Source organism: Saimiri boliviensis, chromosome 11 (assembly GCF_048565385.1).
Source record: "Saimiri boliviensis isolate mSaiBol1 chromosome 11, mSaiBol1.pri, whole genome shotgun sequence".
In the NCBI taxonomy this organism is placed as follows: Eukaryota; Metazoa; Chordata; class Mammalia; order Primates; family Cebidae; genus Saimiri; species Saimiri boliviensis.
Genome location: NC_133459.1, coordinates 24,580,002 through 24,598,951, shown reverse-complemented (window position 1 = coordinate 24,598,951; position 18,950 = coordinate 24,580,002). Strand labels below are relative to the sequence as shown.

General features: G+C 54.7%; 1 protein-coding gene across 2 annotated transcripts in view; it reads left to right on the top strand.

Moving 5' to 3' along the window:
• The first annotated feature begins 501 nt into the window (after positions 1–501).
• The window catches only part of CRYBG2 (crystallin beta-gamma domain containing 2), a 36,688-nt gene continuing 18,239 nt past the window's right edge, over positions 502–18,950 (top strand). The window contains exons 1-7 of one of the 2 annotated variants that reach the window (XM_074380313.1): positions 502–686; positions 3,394–3,457; positions 5,412–6,151; positions 14,721–17,322; positions 17,763–17,810; positions 17,896–18,008; positions 18,179–18,308. In XM_074380313.1, coding sequence (XP_074236414.1) covers positions 574–686; positions 3,394–3,457; positions 5,412–6,151; positions 14,721–17,322; positions 17,763–17,810; positions 17,896–18,008; positions 18,179–18,308 — 3,810 coding nt within the window. In that variant the 5' untranslated portion in view covers positions 502–573. The remainder of the gene's footprint in view (positions 687–3,393; positions 3,458–5,411; positions 6,152–14,720; positions 17,323–17,762; positions 17,811–17,895; positions 18,009–18,178; positions 18,309–18,950) is intronic. The other variant, XM_010345385.3, reaches the window with a different exon arrangement.

The window sequence follows — 18,950 nt, the reverse complement described above, 5'->3', positions numbered from 1 at the left end:
CCACCCCCGTCACAACTTGGGCCCCGCGCGAGACACCAACCACTCGCGTTAGGCTCCGCCCAGTCGGGCAGACCACGCCCATTCCGGACACGCCCCCGGACTCGCCACCCGCGTCCAGCCCTCCTGCTCCTCCTGGAGCCCCCTCGCTCAGCGTCGCCTCCCGGCCTCTGTTCGCCCCGGGCCACTTTCCCTTTCCTGCTTCATGCAGGTCTTGCTCCCAGGCTAGCTTACCGGGGGCTGCATGGGGCCCTGGAGCCTCCAGGAGCTTGAAGATGTAGCGCGAACCCGGCGGAGAACAGGGGCTCCCGGGGTGGAGGCGTGGGCTCTTGCCAAAGGTCTTGGGTCTGCGGTCCGAGGTCGGGGGAGAACAATGAGGTTGAGGGGGCCCTGGAGAGTGCCCCAGGGCATGGGCAGCATCTGGATCGGGTCACCGCCCGCATGGGCTGCGGGTGGGGCCGCTGTTTGCTCAGGGGGGCCGGGCCGGAGGAGGCGTTTCTCCGCAAATGCAGCGGATGCGGGTAGCTCCGGCGGTCAGGTAGTCCTACGGCCCGAGCCCCGGGTCTTTCACTCGCCATGGCTGAGCGGTGTGGAGGCCCGAGGGCCTGCCTGGTCGGCCTCTTGGCCGGGCTAGGGGTCCGGAGAGAGCACAGCGGGAAGGAGACCTCGGAGGCCGCATACCGGGATAGGTGAGGGGAGATGGAGAAAGGCCGGGTGCTGGGTGGGCGCCCTCGGGCCCTAGAACGTGTGTGTGCGCGGTGTGTGAGCGTAGTGATCAAATAAGCATGTGTGTGTATCTCTCGAAGTATAAAAATATATGTGCTAATGTACTACGATTTTGGATGTGAATGTGGAACGGTCCTTGTGTTCTTTTAAAACTTTACAACTTAGGTGGACAATTTCCCAAGTCAGGCAGGCAGCCTGCAGACGGCAGAGACAGTTTACAGGCAAAAGCAGTAGTCCCTCCTGTGGACTTTGATTCTCACATCACAGCTGATGTCTTCATATCCCTTTGTCATGAGCCTGACAGATTCCGTCTGAGACTGTACTGCATTTGCCCTTAGATGCCACGGAGAGATTTTCCTCTGTTGTCCCCACCCCTGGAGATAGCTCTAGATAGTAATAACAGTAGGCCTTTATTTGCCACATGCTTCATAGCTTCGCCTGGATTATCTCACGTAATCCTCACAGCAGCCCTATGAAGCAGGTATTCTGCATGATTCAGATACGGAAATGACGGTTCAGAGAGCTGACATCACCTGCCCAAAGTCACACAGCTGGGATGTGGTGGAACCAGGACACAGGCTTCAGCAGTCTGACTCCAGAGCCCACATTTCTGAAGCTCTATTGCCCTCAGCAGGAAGTGGGGTGGGGGGCAGCTCCTTAGCTGTAGGTGCCACTGGTTATATGACCCTGAGCAGACTGCTTCACCTCTTCAAGCCTGTGCTCTGGTAGCTGATGTCTGAGGGGGTGTGTGTGTGTGAGTTAGAGTGTTGTGGCTGATCAAATAAGCATGTATGAGTATCTTGAAGCATAAAAATATATGTACCGGTGTACCACGATTTTGGATGTGAATGTGAAATGTTCCCTGTGCTCTTATATTTTTTATTTATTTAGTTATTCGTTTTTTGGGATGGGGTGTTGCTCTGTTGCCCACACCGGGGTGCAGTGGCACTATCACATCTCACTGCAGCCTCAGCCTCCCCAGTCTCAGGTGATCCTCCCACCTCAGCCTTCTGAGTAGCTGGGACTACAGGCACATGCCACCATACTTGGCTGATTTTTTGCAGAGACAGGGTTTCACCATGTTCCCCAGGCGGGTCTCAAATTCCTGGGCTTAAGCTATCTACCTTCTGCCTCCCAAAGTGCTAGGATTACAGATGTGAGCCACTGCACCTGGCTCTCTATTTTTTAACTGTTTTTTTTGAGATGGAGTCTCACCTGCCACCCAGGCTGAAGTGCAGTGGCACGATCTCAGCTCACTGCAACCTCCGCCTCCTAGGTTCAAACAATTTTCCTGCCTCAGCTTCCCGAGTAGCTGAGACTACAAGCACACGTCACCATGCCCAGCTAATTTTTTGTATTTTTAGTAGAGGTGGGGTTTCACCATGTTGGCCAGGCTGGTCTTGAACTCTTGACCTCCTGATCTGCCTGCATCAGCCTCCCAAAGTGCTGGGATTAAAGGCATGAGCCACCATGCATGGCTCCTTGTGCTCTTTTAAAACTACAGAAGGGAAAACATCCTGTGGAAGGTCTAGTCGAAAGGCGGGGAAAGCAGTATTGAGAATCCAAGGGAGCCCTGTAGCTCACTGGCCCTATATCCGTGAAGAGCATGGGGTGTGCTCTCATGCATGGGTGTTTATGTGTCTGCCCAGTTACTCGGCAATTTGTTCTGATCTTATCATGGCACAGCTGTCTTCAGCCAGGAGGGGTGGGGGTGTGGTGGGGGCAAAATGAGGGCAGGGGTTTGTACTGCTCTCTCACCCTAAAGAGAGAGGAGAGGAGGGCCCAGCCACCCTATGTCTGGAAGCCTGGGTGCCCTGGGGTGTCCACACCCTGCCAGTGCCCTGCCCGCCCCCGCCTGGAAGACACGCCCTCCCCCTTTACCCTGTCTGGCAGAAACCTGCCCTATAGGCCCAGGTGGCACTGCCCTTCCCTCTCTGGACTCAGAGGTGCAAATGAGTCAGGGGTGGGGAGGGTTGGGAGGGACTGCTCAGGCTCCCGGCAGAGCCAGTGTGATGATTCTTGGCCATGCTGCACTTGCTCTCCATTTTCACCAGCCCTGGGAATGGGACCCTGGTGCCAAGGCAGGGGCCTCTGATCCCTGCTGATTGCTGAGGGTACAGAGTGTGCAGAGGAAGAGCCAAGGCGCTTTCCCACCTGGCCCCCATTCGTGCCCTGGTGTCCAGCCAACCTTTGCAGTGGAGTCTAAGCAAGTCATTTCACCTCTCAGGGCCTCACTTTCCGTATCTAAAAAACATGGGACGCTAATATTCACCTTCTAGGATAACTGTGAGGCTTGGGGGAGATCATGTAGGCACAATGCCTCGTGCCAAGCCTGGTACACAGGAGGGCCTCAGCAAATGGCCAACTTTTGCATTATCGGGCACTGTCTTTCCCTGTATCCAAGCCCCAATACAGGCCCAGTCCCCATTTTGCATCCAAGCCCATTCCTGTCTCTTTCTTTGCCTCTGGGGGTAAAGTGGACAGCTGGGAGAGGGAGCAGAGAGGAGGCTGCCACATAGATCTTCCCCAAAATATTTTAGGAATTCATCCTGCTGGGCTGTGGGCCCTGAGAAAAGGTTGGGGGAGAGGACTCTGAGTCACAGCTGGGGCTGATGGTGTTGGGACAGGGGGCAGCTACTTCATTCTCTTCCCCCTGTGTTTCTTTCCCAGGTCTCGGGGTCGCCGGAGCTGCTCTGACCTAGCCCAGCGTACCACCAGCAATGTCAGCCCCAAGGTAGGAGAAAATCCAAAAGGGAGTGGGGAGGGCAGGAGCTCTGGGAGGGCTGAGCAGGCCGTGAGAAACTGGACCAAAAGTCAGACAACTGGAGCTCCAGGCCTCCCTCTGCCACTGATCCACGGTGTGACCCTGGCAGATCGCTCCCCTACTTGAAACCTCAGTGTTCCCTTCTGCAAAATGGGGACAATAAGCCGGGCGCGGTGGCTCAAGCCTGTAATCCTAGCACTTTGGGAGGCTGAGGCGGGTGGATCACGAGGTCAAGAGATCGAGACCATCCCTGTCAACATGGTGAAACCCCGTCTCTACTAAAAAATACAAAAGATTAGCTGGGCATGGTGGCGCGTGCCTGTAATCCCAGCTACTCAGGAGGCTGAGGCAGGAGAATTGCCTGAACCCAGGAGGCGGAGGTTGCGGTGAGCTGAGATCGTGCCATTGCACTCCAGCCTGGGTAACAAGAGCGAAACTCCGTCTCACAAAAAAAAAAAAAAAAAAAATGGGGACAATAATGCCCCACTCTCAAGGCTGTTGTGGGAAATAAAGTGATGGATATGGAACATCCCACATGGATGGGGCCTGGACTTTCAGGAAATGTGACTTCCAAAAGCTGGGATTGTCTGGGGAGGGATGCGGGGGCAGAGGGGCCCCATTTCTCTCCATCTTCTTCTTTGGCCTAACCATCTTCCATCTTTGGTCACTTTTCCCCGTGTCCTGGCATGGCCCCTCAGGGGAGAGGCTTAACCTCCTGCCACATTTTCCTCATCTGCAGTGGGGACCTGAGCCCTGAACTGAACAGAGAGAGAGTGTTCTGCCCTGGGAGGAGCGAGGGCAGCCTCCTCTGGCGGTCGCTTAAGCAGCCGTGTGTCTATCTTGGGTCTTGAATACCATGAGTAATTGCCAGTGTTTAATTGCCTACTTATGTGTTGGGCAGTCTACATGGACTATCTTGTACCATCGGTACTATACTCCCGGGAGGCAGGTACTGTTATTATCACACCCATTTTCCACACGAGGAAACTGAGATGCAAATGGTATTGCAGCTGTTACAGGAAGTAGCAGGGCTGGGATTCAAGCAAAAGTTGCCTCGATCCAAGCCTCCAGGTTCATCACGGTACTCCTGTCTCTTGAGGAGGTCAGCCCCTGGGGAATGAGAGGCTGCATCTGTTTCATAGAGGAGTGAATGAAGGCATTTAGCATCAAGGACCCCTGCTAGGAGGAATTTTGACCTTCTCTGCTGCCAAGAACACAGCCGGTCTTTTAAAATGGGTGGTTTAGGGGGCAGTGTCTGGGTCTGGGGTGCTGAGCCCTTTCCCCTTATCCCCACAGCCAGGCTGGACCCCAGGGGAAGAGAGCAGAAGAGGTCAGGTGTTGTCCAATTTCAAGGTGGTGTCCCATTTCAAGGAAACCCTCTTCTCTGGCTCCCTTATGTCCCAGGTACATCCTCCCAGGTGTGCTGTTTTAAACTAGGAGGGTATGAGAGAGGTGGCCGCAGTCTCTCTGGTAGCCTGGGCTGGGCAGACGTCATGGGCGCTTGAGGCAGCCCTGGGATGGCTGCAGGCCTGGGGAAGCACCTCAAGACTGCAAGGAAGCTGGGATCCCCACCCTTTGGGAGGCATGGCCGGCCAGGCCCTGGGTGCCTTGTCACCTGGGAGGCAGTGTGGAGCCCTCACCACTGTGCAGTGTAAGCTTAGTCATGTCGCCGTCCTCTTTGGGCCACGCTTTCCTCTTGTGTGGAAGGGGAAGGGGCAAGTTAAATGCTGAAGGGCCTTCCCAGAGTTCTATTCCTTTGTCCGGCTCTGGTGGCCTTAGCAGCCACCCTGGAGTGGCTTACTTTGGTGTCAGAGCCCTGCCGAGCTTCCCTGTGACAGGAAAGGTGCCGGGTACCAGGGGTGCCTGGAGGTAGGGGGAGCTGTCACTCTGCCTCTCTCAATGCCTGCCTCTGTTTGCCCCCCAGGCCCAAGCCCAGAGCTGCTCAGAATGGGACATCCATGTAGGCGGCCCTGGTGATTTCTGGATTTGGAAGCGACAACGCATCTCAGGGCGTCCTGCTCAGTCCCTGGGGCGCCTACAGAGGCCAGCGGTGGGCAGCTCCTTCGACCTGGCCAGCCATGCCTCCGTGGGGCCTGAGAACCTGGCCCTGGCTGTGGCCTCAGAAGAGCCTGCTGGTGCCAGGCACCCCCCATCCCCAGGGCCTGCTCCTGGACATGGGGATCAGGGACCCTCAGGCTGTACCTGTCAGCAGTCCCCACCCACAGCCCCAGAGGTCCCTCTGAGACCTGAGTTACCCAGCAACCTGGAAGACGCACCCCTGTTGCCCCACCCTGCATCCTTCCCCAGGGCAGAGGGAACAAAGGGCAAGCCTGACACCCCAGGGACTGCCTTGCCAGAGCCTGCCCAGACCCTACACACATGTCCCTCCTCCAGGAGGACCCGCTACTACATCACTGTCACCCTGCTGGGGTACAGGCAAGTACCTGGGGAGGAGGGCGAAGAACCGGCCCAACCAGCTCCACACCCCTGCGGCCCTGAGGAATCCGAGGGCTGGTGGGAGCCTCCCCATGGGCCCCGCCCCATCACGGGGTGCTGGCCGGCCCAGCCCCAGGAACCCCAGCTGAGAGCCCAATCGCATCAGGGGAGCATGGCCCAGCGGCAGGAGCTCCAGGCTGGCTGGACACCTGGGTCCCCACATAGACTGTAAGTAGAGGTGGATCTCTGTGGGGAGATGGGAGGGGGAGACCAGCCTGGCCGCCCTATCTTGAGACTTTGCCTATTTCCTGGGCCTCTCCAGCTCCAGGCCCATTCATTCAGGACCCTGAGCCAACTCTGCCTCCCCTCCCTGCCTTCTTCTCCCTCCCTTTGTCCACAGGCTACCTCCTGGAACCCACTGCTGCCCACCCCCACTGTCCATCTGAGGAAAGGGAAAGCCTGTCAGGGAGAGGATGGGCAGGAAGCGGGGGTCACCTTCTCCACAGCACACACCATTCCCCAGTTCTGTTCAGGAGGCCACAGACCCAGCCTGGGAATAGGCACCCAGCCTAGGTGCTGGGTGTCCTGGGGCAAGTTGCTTAACCTCTCTGGGCCTTGTTGTTAAGTGGATTTGGTAGCTAGAAGTGAGGAAGGAGGAAGTGGTTACAGGAATATACTTTGAACTCCAGAGAGTGGGGCTGCCAAAATTGCAGGGATGCTTATTAATTATGTTTCAGTGACAGCAGTAATTACCCCACCTGGCTCTGTGCTAAAAGCCAAAGGAGCAGGCGTCAGGTTTCCCAAGCTTTGTTTTATTTGTGTTGAAATGACTCTCCTAAATCTGCCTGGGGGGCTCAGAGGTGGAAGGATGTGTACCCCAAAGCTCACAGAGGAGGGATAAACATGGAACCTCCCTGGGATGACCCTGAAGAGCAAACGAGCCTGGGGCAGGGTTTTGAAGAGCTCTTCACGTGATGGGGTGGGTGTCATTTGCAATTTGTTTTCTAAGCATAATTTTATTTAATCTTCCCAACCATCCCGGGAAGTAGGGACTAATCCCACCCCCTCTAGGAGGCTCCGAAAGGTTAAGTCACTGGCTCAAAGTCAACTAGAAAGTGAAGGGACCAGAATCTGAACTTAGGTTTCTATAATTCCAGTGCCTGTGCTCTAGCAACTGCTCCGTCCTGCCTGGAAGAAGCCTCTTTGGGCCTGTGCAGAGAATGGAGGGTTAGGTGAGGTTGCTGTGTGGGCTCCAGGGTTTTCTGGTCTCCCATGGCAGTGGACTGGGCAGTGCTGTAGTAGCTGAGGCAGAATCAGGGATGCTGGGGGCCTCTGGGCGGGGGTCAGTGTGACTGGTTCCGTGCCGAGGAAGAGGGAGATGGAGGACCCAGGCTGGTTTTGAAACCTGCTTGGATGCCCCAGCAGTCAGGGGCTGGGGGAGAAGAGCTGCAGAGAGAGGGAAGCAGGTGGAGGAGGCTACCACAGAGAGGAGGACAGGAAAGAGAAGTGGGGTTAGCTGGGGGTATGTGGTTTCTATCTGCCACTACCTGGCTCTTTTGAACCCAGGTAGATAATGACAGACTCAGGTGGGAAGCTAGGGCTCACTGGTGGGAGGCAGGTGGACAGAGTGGAAAGCAGGTGACTTCTAGAAACATCATCCTTCTACATCCCCTTCCTGGGAGAAGGTTTTCTAGGCCAAGATTGGCAAATATGAGAGTCAGGAAGAGGTGGGACATAGCTGGGACTGCAAGGGGGAATGTGTAAGATACATGTGCATCCAAGCACGTGTGTCCATGTTCAGGGATAGGTAAATTTCAAAGGGAAGAGAGCCTGTGGCTGTGAATTGACTATGTGTGTATTTGGAATGTGTGCACATGTGTGTCGTTGTGTTTGTGTGTTTCTGTCTGTATGTATGTGATTTGTGTGTCTGTTGTGGCTCTGAGTGCCTGCGTGTGTTTGTATTTCTTGGGTGAGTGTGTGTGTGTGTAATGTGTGTGTCTGTGTGTGCGTGTGTGTGTGTGTGTGTGTCTCTCGTTGTGTATGTTTTTGTAGGTGTCTAGGGGTATCTCTGTGCCTGGGTGACTGTGGGTCTGTGTTGGTATCTGTGTATCTGTGCCTGCGTCTATGTGACACAGCATGTGTTTGCCTGCATGTGGGCCTATAGACTGGTTTGGCCTAGTTTGGGGGTGACTCACAGGTAAGTGGGGAGAATCCAGGACTTGTTGGGTTAGACAAGGCTCTTTCCCACACTCCCCCCGCCCCCTCCTCAGCCTCTCCCTTCCCAGCTCCACACACCTTGTTTGGAGGTCACAGGTCACGCTGCCAACAAATCCACTTCTGGTCTAGGGCCCTGCAAAAGAAAAGGCTCTGAGAATGGGCCTTTCTGCTGGCCCAGGAAAGGCATCCTGGGTCACTGCACTGGGGTATGTCTTCAGAGCAAGGACAAAAGGGGGCGTCTATAGGCAGGCACATTCCAGCAGAGTTTGAAGGACATTCTAGCAGTCATGACTGTTCAGGGACCGGGCAGGTGAACTGTCAAGTGGTGACCTCTCTGTCCCTGGAGGTATGCAGGCAGAAGCCAATGACTACATGCTTGTGGAATGACTGACTATCAGGGGTGTTGTCCAGGGGTTGGGTTGGTTGAGAAAGATGTTAAATTCTGATTGGTAGGTCATTGACAATATCTGATCTGAAGATCAGCTGCTTCCTTTAACGTAGCTCTCCTGTCACTTTGCTGATGCCTATGGCGCCTTCCAAATGTCCCTGTTTTTATGTCTAATTCCTTGGGCCCTGGTTTCTTAATATGCCACCCTTTGTGAGAAAGTTGACTCTGGTTGGGTCTAGCCAAGGTATAACCCATTCCCTTAACACAATTAGCACTGAATGAGTGAGAAATTAAATGAATGAATGAGTGAATGAATGAGAGCTCAGGCTTTGCCACTTACTGTCAGCATCATCAGGGACAAGGAAGGTCGGAGAGTGGGAGGCAGGTGGACAGAGACTTTGGAAGGGCTGGGTCAACAAGGGCGTCAAACTTCATATGCGGGGAGTCCCAGTGAGGAGGACAGGGGCTCCATGAGGAAAAGGGAGCTCCCTAATGGGGACAGGGAAGTAGGTTGGGGCCTCAGTGAGACGCTAAAGTCCAGAGCCTATGGTGTCTGGCTGTGTCTTGCTCTCAGGAAGCCCTGGCCTGGGGAAAGGACTATCTAAGCCAGGCATCCCCAAACTTTTTACACAGGGGGCTAGTTCACTGTCCCTCAGACCGTTGGAGGGCCGCCACATACTGTGCTCCTCTCACTGACCACCAATGAAAGAGGTGCCCCTTCCTGAAGTGCGGCAGGGGCCAGATAAATGGCCTCAGGGGGCTGTAGTTTGGGGACGCCTGATCTAAGCCCTCCACCTTCTATGCCTCCTTAGACCCTGTCCCTGACACTGTCATAGCCACCAGTGGTCTTGGAGATAGGTCAGGCTTCCCGGGGCCTCAGTCTCTTTTAATCTCTACCCCTCATAAAACCTGAGTCACTGCTGGGGCCACAGGGAAGGGTCAAAGTTCTGAATTCCACCAGCTTCACAGGAAGGAGGATAATGCGAGATGGGGGATGGGAGTGGGAACAGTGGGTCCATTTCCTGCCCAGAGTGGGGTCTCTGGGGGCTACCTCATAGAGAAGGCCCAAAGACTGGGGCCGAACAGGCTGGCCTCTCTGGGATTTGTGGGGTCTGAGAATAGGATTGCCCTGGTCAATGTGGCCTGGAAGTCAGGGAGTGGGGATGCAGAGCCCCTCCAGAGCTGACGTGGCTCCCTGTAAATGTAAATCCCCAAACCACAGGCTCAGTTTATAGGATACATATATTAGGGAGTTGGTATGGTGGGTAAGCCTTTAGGGTTCAGGTTCAAGTCTTGATTCGGCTACTCTGTGACTGGACAAGTTTCTTAACCTCTCTGAGCATTAAAAATAATCTCATCTTTAAAATGGGAATGTAAGATCTAATTAATAATTTATTCTTTTTTTTTTTTTTTTTTTTTGGAGACGGAGTTTCGCTCTTGTTACCCAGGCTGGAGTGCAATGGCGCAATCTCGGCTCACCGCAACCTCTGCCTCCTGGGTTCAGGCAATTCTCCTGCCTCAGCCTCCTGAGTAGCTGGGATTATAGGCACGCACCACCACGCCCAGCTAATTTTTTATATTTTTAGTAGAGACGGGGTTTCACCATGTTGACCAGGATGGTCTCGATCTCTCGACCTCGTGATCCACCCGCCTCGGCCTCCCAAAGTGCTGGGATTACAGGCTTGAGCCACCGCGCCCGGCCAATAATTTATTCTTTATGAGGTCTCAAGCTCATGGAATCCTTCTGAGGCTTCAGTGGGACAATGAATGTGAAGCACTTAGCAAGGTGTTTGGCAGAATAAGCCCTCCCCAAATGGCTGTGTTGTTGTTGTAGTAACTATTTATTTTATTTTATTTTTTGAGACAGAGTTTCGCTCTTGTTGCCCAGGCTGGCATGCAATGGCGTGATCTTGGCTCAACGGAACCTCTGCCTCCCAGGTTCAAGCAATTCTCCTGCCTCAGCCTCCTGAGTAGCTGGAATTACAGGCCTGTGGCACCTGGCCAATGTTTTTTTGTATTTTTAGTAGAGACGGAATTTCTCCTTATTGGTAAGGCTGATCTCAAACTCCTGACCTCAGGTGATCTGCCCGCCTCAGCCTCCCAAAGTGCTGGGATTATAGGCGTGAGCCACTGCACCTGGTGCTTAGTCCATTTTCTGTTGCTTATAATGGAATACCTGAACCTGAAGCTCAAGATCAAGGGGGTACATCTGGTGAGGACCTTGTTGGGGATTCTCTGCAGAGTCCTGAGGGAGCTCAAGGCATCCGTGGCAGGGAGGCTGAGGTGCTAGTTCAGGTCCCCCTTCCTCTTCCTATAAAGCCACTGGTCTGTCTGGGTGGCTCACACCTATAATCCCAGCACTGTGGGAAGCTGAGGCGGGTGGATCTCTTGGGCTCAGGAGTTTGAGACCAGCCTGGGCAACAGAGTGAAACCCCATGTCTACAAAAAATAAAAAATTAGCCAGGCATGGTGGTGCATGCCAGTAGTCCCAGCTACTCAGGAGGCTGAGGTGGGAGGATTGTTTGGACCCAGGAGGCAGAGGTTGTGGTAAGCTAAGATACTGCCATTGCACTCTAGCCTGGGCAACAGAGCAAAACCCTGTCTCAAAAAAAGAAGAAAAGCCACTAGTCCTACTCCCATGATCACCCATTAATCCATTAATCCATTATCATATTAATCCATTCATGAGGGCAGATCCCTCATAAACCAATCACTGCTTAGAGGCCCCACCTCTCAATATTGCCACATTGGGGATTAAGTTTCAATATGAGTTTTGGAGGGGACAGATATTCAAGCCATAGCAGAAGCTTAGAGGTCTTCGGGAGTGTTATTATTACCCTACATTTAGTAAGAGAGGCTGTGGAGACCCAGAGAGATCGAGGAAGAGTCAGAAAAGAAACAAGACCCAGGCCCCACGCCTCCAGGATGGAGGGTGAGACGTGCTCTGCTGAGGACAAGCACAGGAGCAGCTGGACATGCCCCAGAGCCTTGGCCTAGGGGTGGGAGGGAGGATGCCTGCGTATGGATTCTGAAGATGGGAATTTAAACCCCCATTTGACAAACTCATGGCTGCGTCATCCTGGGCCAGTCACTCCTCTTCTCTGGCCCTTGGTTTCTTAGTCTTCAGTAGGGAAATAATCACAGAGGACAGAATCCAGGGAAGAGTGTATTGTAAAGTCCAAAGTGCTTTAAAGGAGCCATGGAGCTCCATTTATTTCCTTTCTTTTTTTTTTTTTTTTTTTTTTTTGAGACGGAGTCTCCCTCTGTCACCCAGGATAGAGTGTAATAGCACAATCTCAGCTCATTGCAACCTCCACCTCCCGGGTTCAAGTGATTCTCCTGCCTCAGCCTCCCAAGTAGCTGGGATTATAGGTGCCTGCCACTATACCTAGCTAATATTTTTATTTTTAGAAGAGACTGGGTTTCACCGTGTTGCCCAAACTGGTCTCGAACTCTTGACTTCAGGTGATTGGTCTGCCTCATATTGCCAAAGTGCTGGGATTACAGGTGTGAGTCGCCGTGCCTGGCTTTATTTTTTTTATTAAAAATGTTCGCCGGCGCCGGGCGGAGTGGCTCAAGCCTGTAATCCCAGCACTTTGGGAGGCCGAGGCAGGTAGATCACGAGGTCAAGAGATCGAGACCATCCTGGTCAACATGATGAAACCCCGTCTCTACTAAAAATACAAAAAAAAAAAAAAAAATTAGCTGGGCATGGTGGTGCGTGCCTGTAATCCCAGCTACTCAGGAGGCTGAGGCAGGAGAATTGCTTGAACCCAGGAGGCGGAGGTTGCAGTGAGCCGAGATCGCGCCATTGCACACCAGCCTGGGTAACAAGAGCGAAAACTCCGTCTCAAAAAAAAAAAAAAATTTTCGCCGGCATGGTGGCCTATGCCTGTAGTCCCAGCTACTCGGGATGCTGAGGCTGGAGGATCGCTTGAGTCCAGGAGATCTGGGCTGTAGTGCACTATGCCGATCAGGTGTCCGCACTAAGTTCAGCATCAGTATGGTGACCTCCTGGGAGCGGGGAACCACCAGGTGGCCTAAGGAGGGGTGAACCAGCCCAGGTCGGAAATGGAGCAGGTCAAAACTCCTGTGCTGATGAGTAGTGGGATTCCACCTGTGAATAGCCACTGCACTCCAGCCTGGGCAACATAGCCAGACCCTGTCTCTATAACAAAACAAAACAAAAAACCAAAAACAAAAAAACTTTTTTTGGGCTGGGCGTGGTGGCTCACGCCTGTAATCCCAGCATTTTGGGAGGCTGAGGCAGGCAGATCACTTGAGGTCAGGAGTTTGATACCAGCCTAGGCAACATGGTGAAACTCTGTCTCTACTAAAAATACAAAAAGAAACAGGGTCTCTCTGTCACTCAGGTTGGAGTGCAGTGACATGATCATAGTTAACTGCAGCCTGGGCTCAAGTGATCCTCCTGCCTCAGCCTCCAGAGTAGCTAGGGCTACAGGCACACACCACCATGCCGGCTAATTCTTTTAATATTTTGTAGAGACTTGTAGAGTCTTCTTATGTCACCTAGGCTAGTCTAGAACTGCTGGCCTTAAGTGATCTTCCTTCTTCTGCCTCCCAAAGTGCTGGGATTACAGGTGTGAGCCACTATACCGGCTCTGAGAGGCTCCATTTTGACCTACACCTGCAAACAGACCTGCCCCTGTGCTCTGGAGATCATCACCATGTGCTCATGCCAGTACACACCTGTGCACACTTGCTAGCATTTGGTCACAAATCTCCAAGGTGACAGCAGAAAGTTTATGAGCCAGTATTTTAGGTTATAAGGCAAGTATTTTGAGTGTGGTGGCATGTGCCTGTAGTCCCATCTACTTGGGGAGTTAAGGCAGAAGGATCCTTTGAGCTCAGGAGTTCAAGCCTGCAGTGAGCAAATTATGCTACTGCACTCCAGCCTTGGCAACAGAGCAAGACCCGGCTGGGCGCAGTGGCTCAAGCCTGTAATCCCAGCACTTTGGGAGGCCGAGGCGGGTGGATCACGAGGTCAAGAGATCGAGACCATCCTGGTCAACATGGTGAAACCCCGTCTCTACTAAAAATACAAAGCATTAGCTGGGCATGGTGGCGCATGCCTGTAATCCCAGCTACTCAGGAGGCTGAGGCAGGAGAATTGCCTGAACCCAGGAGGTGGAGGTTGCGGTGAGCCGAGATCGTGCCATTGCACTCCAGCCTGGGTAATAAGAGCAAAACTCTGTCTCAAAAAAAAAAAAAAACGAGCAAGACCCAGACTCATAAAATAAAATAGAACAGAGGGGACAGGTAGGGGGTGAAAAAATAAAATAAAATAAGATAAAAAGTTAAAAATTTAGGCTATCACACAGTAGTAGCAATCCCAACATTTTGGGAGGCCAAGGTGGGAGGATCACTTCAACTCAGGAGTTCAAGACCAGCCTGGGCAACATAGTAAGATCTCATCTCTAATAAAAATAAAAAATAAAAACTAGCCGGGTGTGGTGTCGTGTGCTTGTAATCCCAGCTATTTGGGAGGCTGAGGCAGGAGGATCACTTGAGCCCAGGAGTTCAAGGCTGCAGTGAGCTACGATCATGCCACTGCACTCCAGCCTGGATAACAGAGCGAGACCCTGTCTCAAAAAAAAAAAAAAAAAAAAAAAGGAAGGGTGGGGTTTCATTGTTTCTCTTACTGGACTCTGGCAAGACTCCAGTGGCTGAGGACCCTGCTGCTTGAAGGGGAGAAATGGCCAGCTAGTGAGCAACAAGGAACCCAGCTCTGCTTGAGGCCATCTTTCCTGAACAGAGTTAAAACAATGCTTGCCCGGTTTTCGACTTTCAAGTTTTTAGCTGCGGGGGGATTAGACGTAGGGCTCCGTGGGCCGAGTCCCAGCCTCCTCATAGACCTGTGGGCCAGCTGCATCTTCCCTTCTGCCTTCTTTCTTTTCTCTCCTTCCGAGCTCAGGCCTCAGTGTTACCTTTGAAGGACCCTGTCCTGGGACAGCTCCTGGAAGTCAGGGAGAGGGATGGATGAGGGGCTCTGATGAGACAAATCAGAGCTGAGACTACCATGCCCATTTCACAGATGAGAAAGCAGTGACCCAAAAGGCCAAGCGACTTGTCTGAAGTTACCTGGCCTGACTGGGGTAGGGGTGGTTATTCTGCACTTTGAGAGGCTACTCTCCCCACCCTCTGACGCTCATCTCTCTTCTTCCTCTGCAGGGAGCTAGACCACAGTGGGACAAGGACACCTCCAGACGGGTTACCAGGGCCCCACATGGAGGAGGCAGGTGGGCCCACGGCCCGGGCCAAGGCCCGAGTGGTAAGTGCCACATTGACATGGCGGCAGCGGCCCCCTGCCCAGGAAGAGGTCAAACACCATTTTCACAAGGTGTCCCTCGTGTCAGGGGCCCAGACAGAAGCCTCCCAGAAGGAGTTCGGACACCGTGGAGAGGAAGTCAATGGCTTTGCTACACAGGAAGCAGAGACTGTGAATTACCAGGGCCCCTGGGATACAGCTGACTCCAAGAACTTCCAGAGCCACGGGCCCATCTTTTCCAAGAAGTACACACCGCCTCCCAAGGAGAAGAGGCCTGAGGGGAGGCTGAAGGCAGCTGTGGATCAGACTGATGGCAGCCCCCAAGCTCCCAGGACTGAGTCCCCACGTGTGGGAGCTACGGCCAGGACTGAGCTTTTGGTTCCTCTGCCTGGGCCCCGAGAGCCAAGTCCCCACCCAAGTGTGGGTCTCACCTGTGGGAGCTCCCGGAGCCTCGAGGAACACCGCGTGACGCGCACTGTACGGACCACCACGGTGGTGGGAGGTCATGTGGACCGGCGGGTGAGCAGCTCTGTGACTGTGAAGCCAGTGTTCTCAGGCGAGGCCCTGCCACGAGGCCGTCAGGTCACCCGCGTGGTGCAGCCAGTGGTGCTGGGCTCCCCGCCAGGCTCGCCCAGGCACAGCCAGGCTGTGAAACTGCTAAGTAGACTTGTGCCTGCTGAGCACAGCCCCCCTGCCAGCCACCTGCCCAGGCCCATGGCTGGCATGCCACGGAGCCCAGGTCTGGGTGCCACAGTGGGGGCAGCCTTGAGGCAGCTGCCGGAGACTGAGACAGCAGAGCTTAAAGACAGCTCTGTCCTGGCTCCTACAGGCATCCCGGCTGGTGCTTACCTGCCTAAGAATCAGGATGTCCCTGAAGCCTGTCCAGACCAAGACCAGGGCAGAGCCCCAGATGCCAGGGCCTGTGAGCCCCCGCGGGTGCCGGGAGCCCCCAGCTCCACTGAGCCTCCTCTCCAGACTTCTCAGGGTCAAGCATCAGTCCCTTCTTTTCCCAGACTCCAGACCCATGTGCCCTCTCCTGGCCTAGCTCACCCCGCTGAGCAGCCTGTGGTGCCCACTCACCCCAGGGCCCAGCTCAGTCCCCATGTTCTGCCCCCTATAAAAAGGGAAGGGCTCGTGGACCTCCCTGCTGCTACTGTCCTGCCCATGGTGAGGAGCGAGCATGTGACAGTCCCTGACCAAGCCCTTGCTCCATCTTCTACAAGAAGGAAGGCTGTCCCCAGCCCAGGAGGTCTTTCTGCTCCATCGTCCCCAAGGAATAAGTTTGTTCAGGACTCTGATAATGTTCCTGTCTTCCCCTTTACCCAGAAGGAGGTGGTGTGGGGCCCTGGTGCTCCAGCCGCCTTGTCCCCCACCTGTAAAGAGGTTGTGCAGGGCCCCGGTACTCCTGCTGCCTCATTCCCCACCCAGAATGGGGGCCCAGGTGCTCCTGCTGCCTTGTCTCCCAAGTCAGCTGAGGTTGTCCAAGGCCCAGAAGACAGCTCTAGCATCCAAAAAGAGGCTGTCCAGGGTACTGCAGGCAGCCTCGCCACTCCCCTCACCAAGGAAGAGACTATTCAAGGTCCAGCTGCTCCTGCCACCCCACTCTCCAAACAGGATAAGGAGGTCCAGGACTCTGAAGGGAGCCCCATCTCGTCTCTCACTCAGAAAGACACTGTGCAGGACCCTGCTGTTCCCCCTGCCCCATCTTCCTCAGTGGACCAGGTGTCCCCCAGCCCAGGAGGCACCCCTGTCCCAGTGCCAATAGAAGCAGAGGCCAGCACGGAGCCCCAGCTTGTCTCTGACCCCACCGAGGGCAAGATGTGCCCAGAAACACCGAGGGAGGAGGATGAGGTGGCCCTGACCGCTGACCTGGAGATTTTCCTGGATACCCTGCGGAGCATGGAGCCCCCTGAGATCCTCCGCACTCACCGGCTGCCAAGAGCCCCCCGCTCCTCCTACCTGGCCATGTATGCCACACTGCCTGCCATTGAGGAGGACCAGCCAGGGCCATGGGTGCTGGGCCCCAGCCCCCAGGAGGTACCTTCTCTGGAAGAGGAGGAGGAGAAGGAGGAGGAAGAGGAGGAGGAGGAACCAGAGAACCCCTATCTGAGTGATGACGAGAAGCTCCAGCTCAGGCAAGAGAAAGCTGGGCCCAGCCCCTCCTGGGACCTCCACCCTGCCAGGCCCACCCAGGCCTCCTGCTCTCCTCTGGAGATGATGAAGAAGCATGTTGCGGGAACCAAGAGCCCTCACTCAGAGCTGGGGTTGGAATTGCAGGGAAGGAGCCGGCCCACTTCCCGTCTCGGAGGCAGCCTTCTCTTCAGCAGTCTGGTGCCTGCCACTAAGGAAACCTCCACCCTGGAGCCGCTGGGCACAAAACTATCTGCTCTGCCACCCCATGGGGCACCAGGACTCAGGAAGGTGCCAGGACAGTTGCCCCTGCTCTGCAGTGAAAGACCGTCCCCACCGGAGAAGCTTGCCTGTGCCCTGCCCCTGGAGGGGTGGGTGAGTGAGGCCTTGGGTGGGCAAGAGAGGTGCTCAGCCTCATCCCGGTCAGGGCTTGGGTGCTGTGAAGAGAGTGGTGCTGGGAGTGAGTCTGAGGGCAGAGGCTTCTGTCTAAAGTTTTCTTCATTTTACCTGTGCAAGCCACGTCTCTCTGGGCCTGTCTCCCTATCCGTACTGTGGGTGGTTTGTAGTGTGGATTCCAAAGGGCTTGGGGGCTTCAAGATCCTGGGAGCTGAGGAATAGGGGTGATGGGCACCAAGCTCCTGGGACAGGGTGATGAGGCCCCTGGGGGTTGGGAGAAAGTGTGGCATCCTCTATGCGCCAGCTCCTTGCGGGTGGAGGTCAATAGGGAGGATGTGGGATCCTTGGAATGGAAGGTCGTGGGGAGGCAGAAAAGAGGTGATTGCATAGCTCTTCTTCATCACTCCCCTCCGTTTCAGAGCCCAGCCTTAAAGACCCAGGGCAAGCTGAACACCAGGCCTGGAAAGGTAGGGTTGTGGAGGCAAGCGGGTGGGGGCAGCAGGAGGCAGGGGTCTGGGGTCCGGGCCTGAGGACCCTTCTGTGCTTTCTCAGGTTATCTTCTTCTCAGAGTCTGGCTGCCAAGGCAGTGGCAGGGAGGTCTGGGGAGACATTGCTGATGCCTCCGGCTGGGCCCCCGTAGCCTCCATAAGGGTAGTTCGAGGCTGGTGAGTGGAGAGTGCCCAGTAGGGCACCTGGCTGTGAACTTGGGGCTGGAGGTGGGGAAAAGGGGAGTGAGAAGTGATCAGACCAGACTGGCAGAAACCCTGTCAGCTACCCAGTGGCCCTGGGCACATCCTCCTCCCCATCCGTGACTCTATAATCTCTGTGCCCACAGCTGGGTACTGTATGAAGAGCCAGAGTTCCTGGGTCAGAAGCTGGTCCTGCCTGAAGGAGACATGGAACTCAGAGCCCCAGGGACAAAGTGGAGTCCCCAAGGCATCGGCTCCCTAAGGAGGGTTGTCTGGGTGAGTGAGTTGGAGGTGGGAGACAGCCTTGAGTGCCTAGAGTTGAAATCCCTGAGGCCGGGCGTGGTGGCTCACATCAGTAATCCTAGCACTTTGGGAAGCCAAGGCCGGCGGATCACCTGAGATCAGGAGTTTGAGAACAGCCTGGCCAACATGGTGAAATCCCGTCTCTACTAAAAATAAAAAAAAGTAATTAGTTGGATGTGATAGCATGCACCTGTAATCCCAGCTTCTTGGGAGGCCGAGGCAAGAAAATTACTTGAACCCAGGAGGCAGAGATTGCAGTGAGCTAGATTGCACCATTGCATTCCAGCCTGGGCGACAGGGCAAGACTCCGTCTCAAAAGAAATCCCTGGGAGAGAACTTATGGTGTAGTGGGCAGAGGGGCTTAATATGGACTGGCCTGTAGATTCCTCACTGTGGAGCTGACTGGGGAAGAAAGAGATTCTGGAGAGTGGGCAGCCTGGCTTGAGAAGTCAGGACCCAGGCAGAGGCCAACCTCAGCTTGGGAAAGCAGCCTGAGGACATTTGAGTAGATGCTCAAGCAGGAAGAGGTGAGAGCAGCAGAGATGAGGTAGGAGTGGATGTGGGGTTGCCTGCCCCCCCCAGGGGCCAGCTTGCAGGCCCCAGTCGGACCCAAGG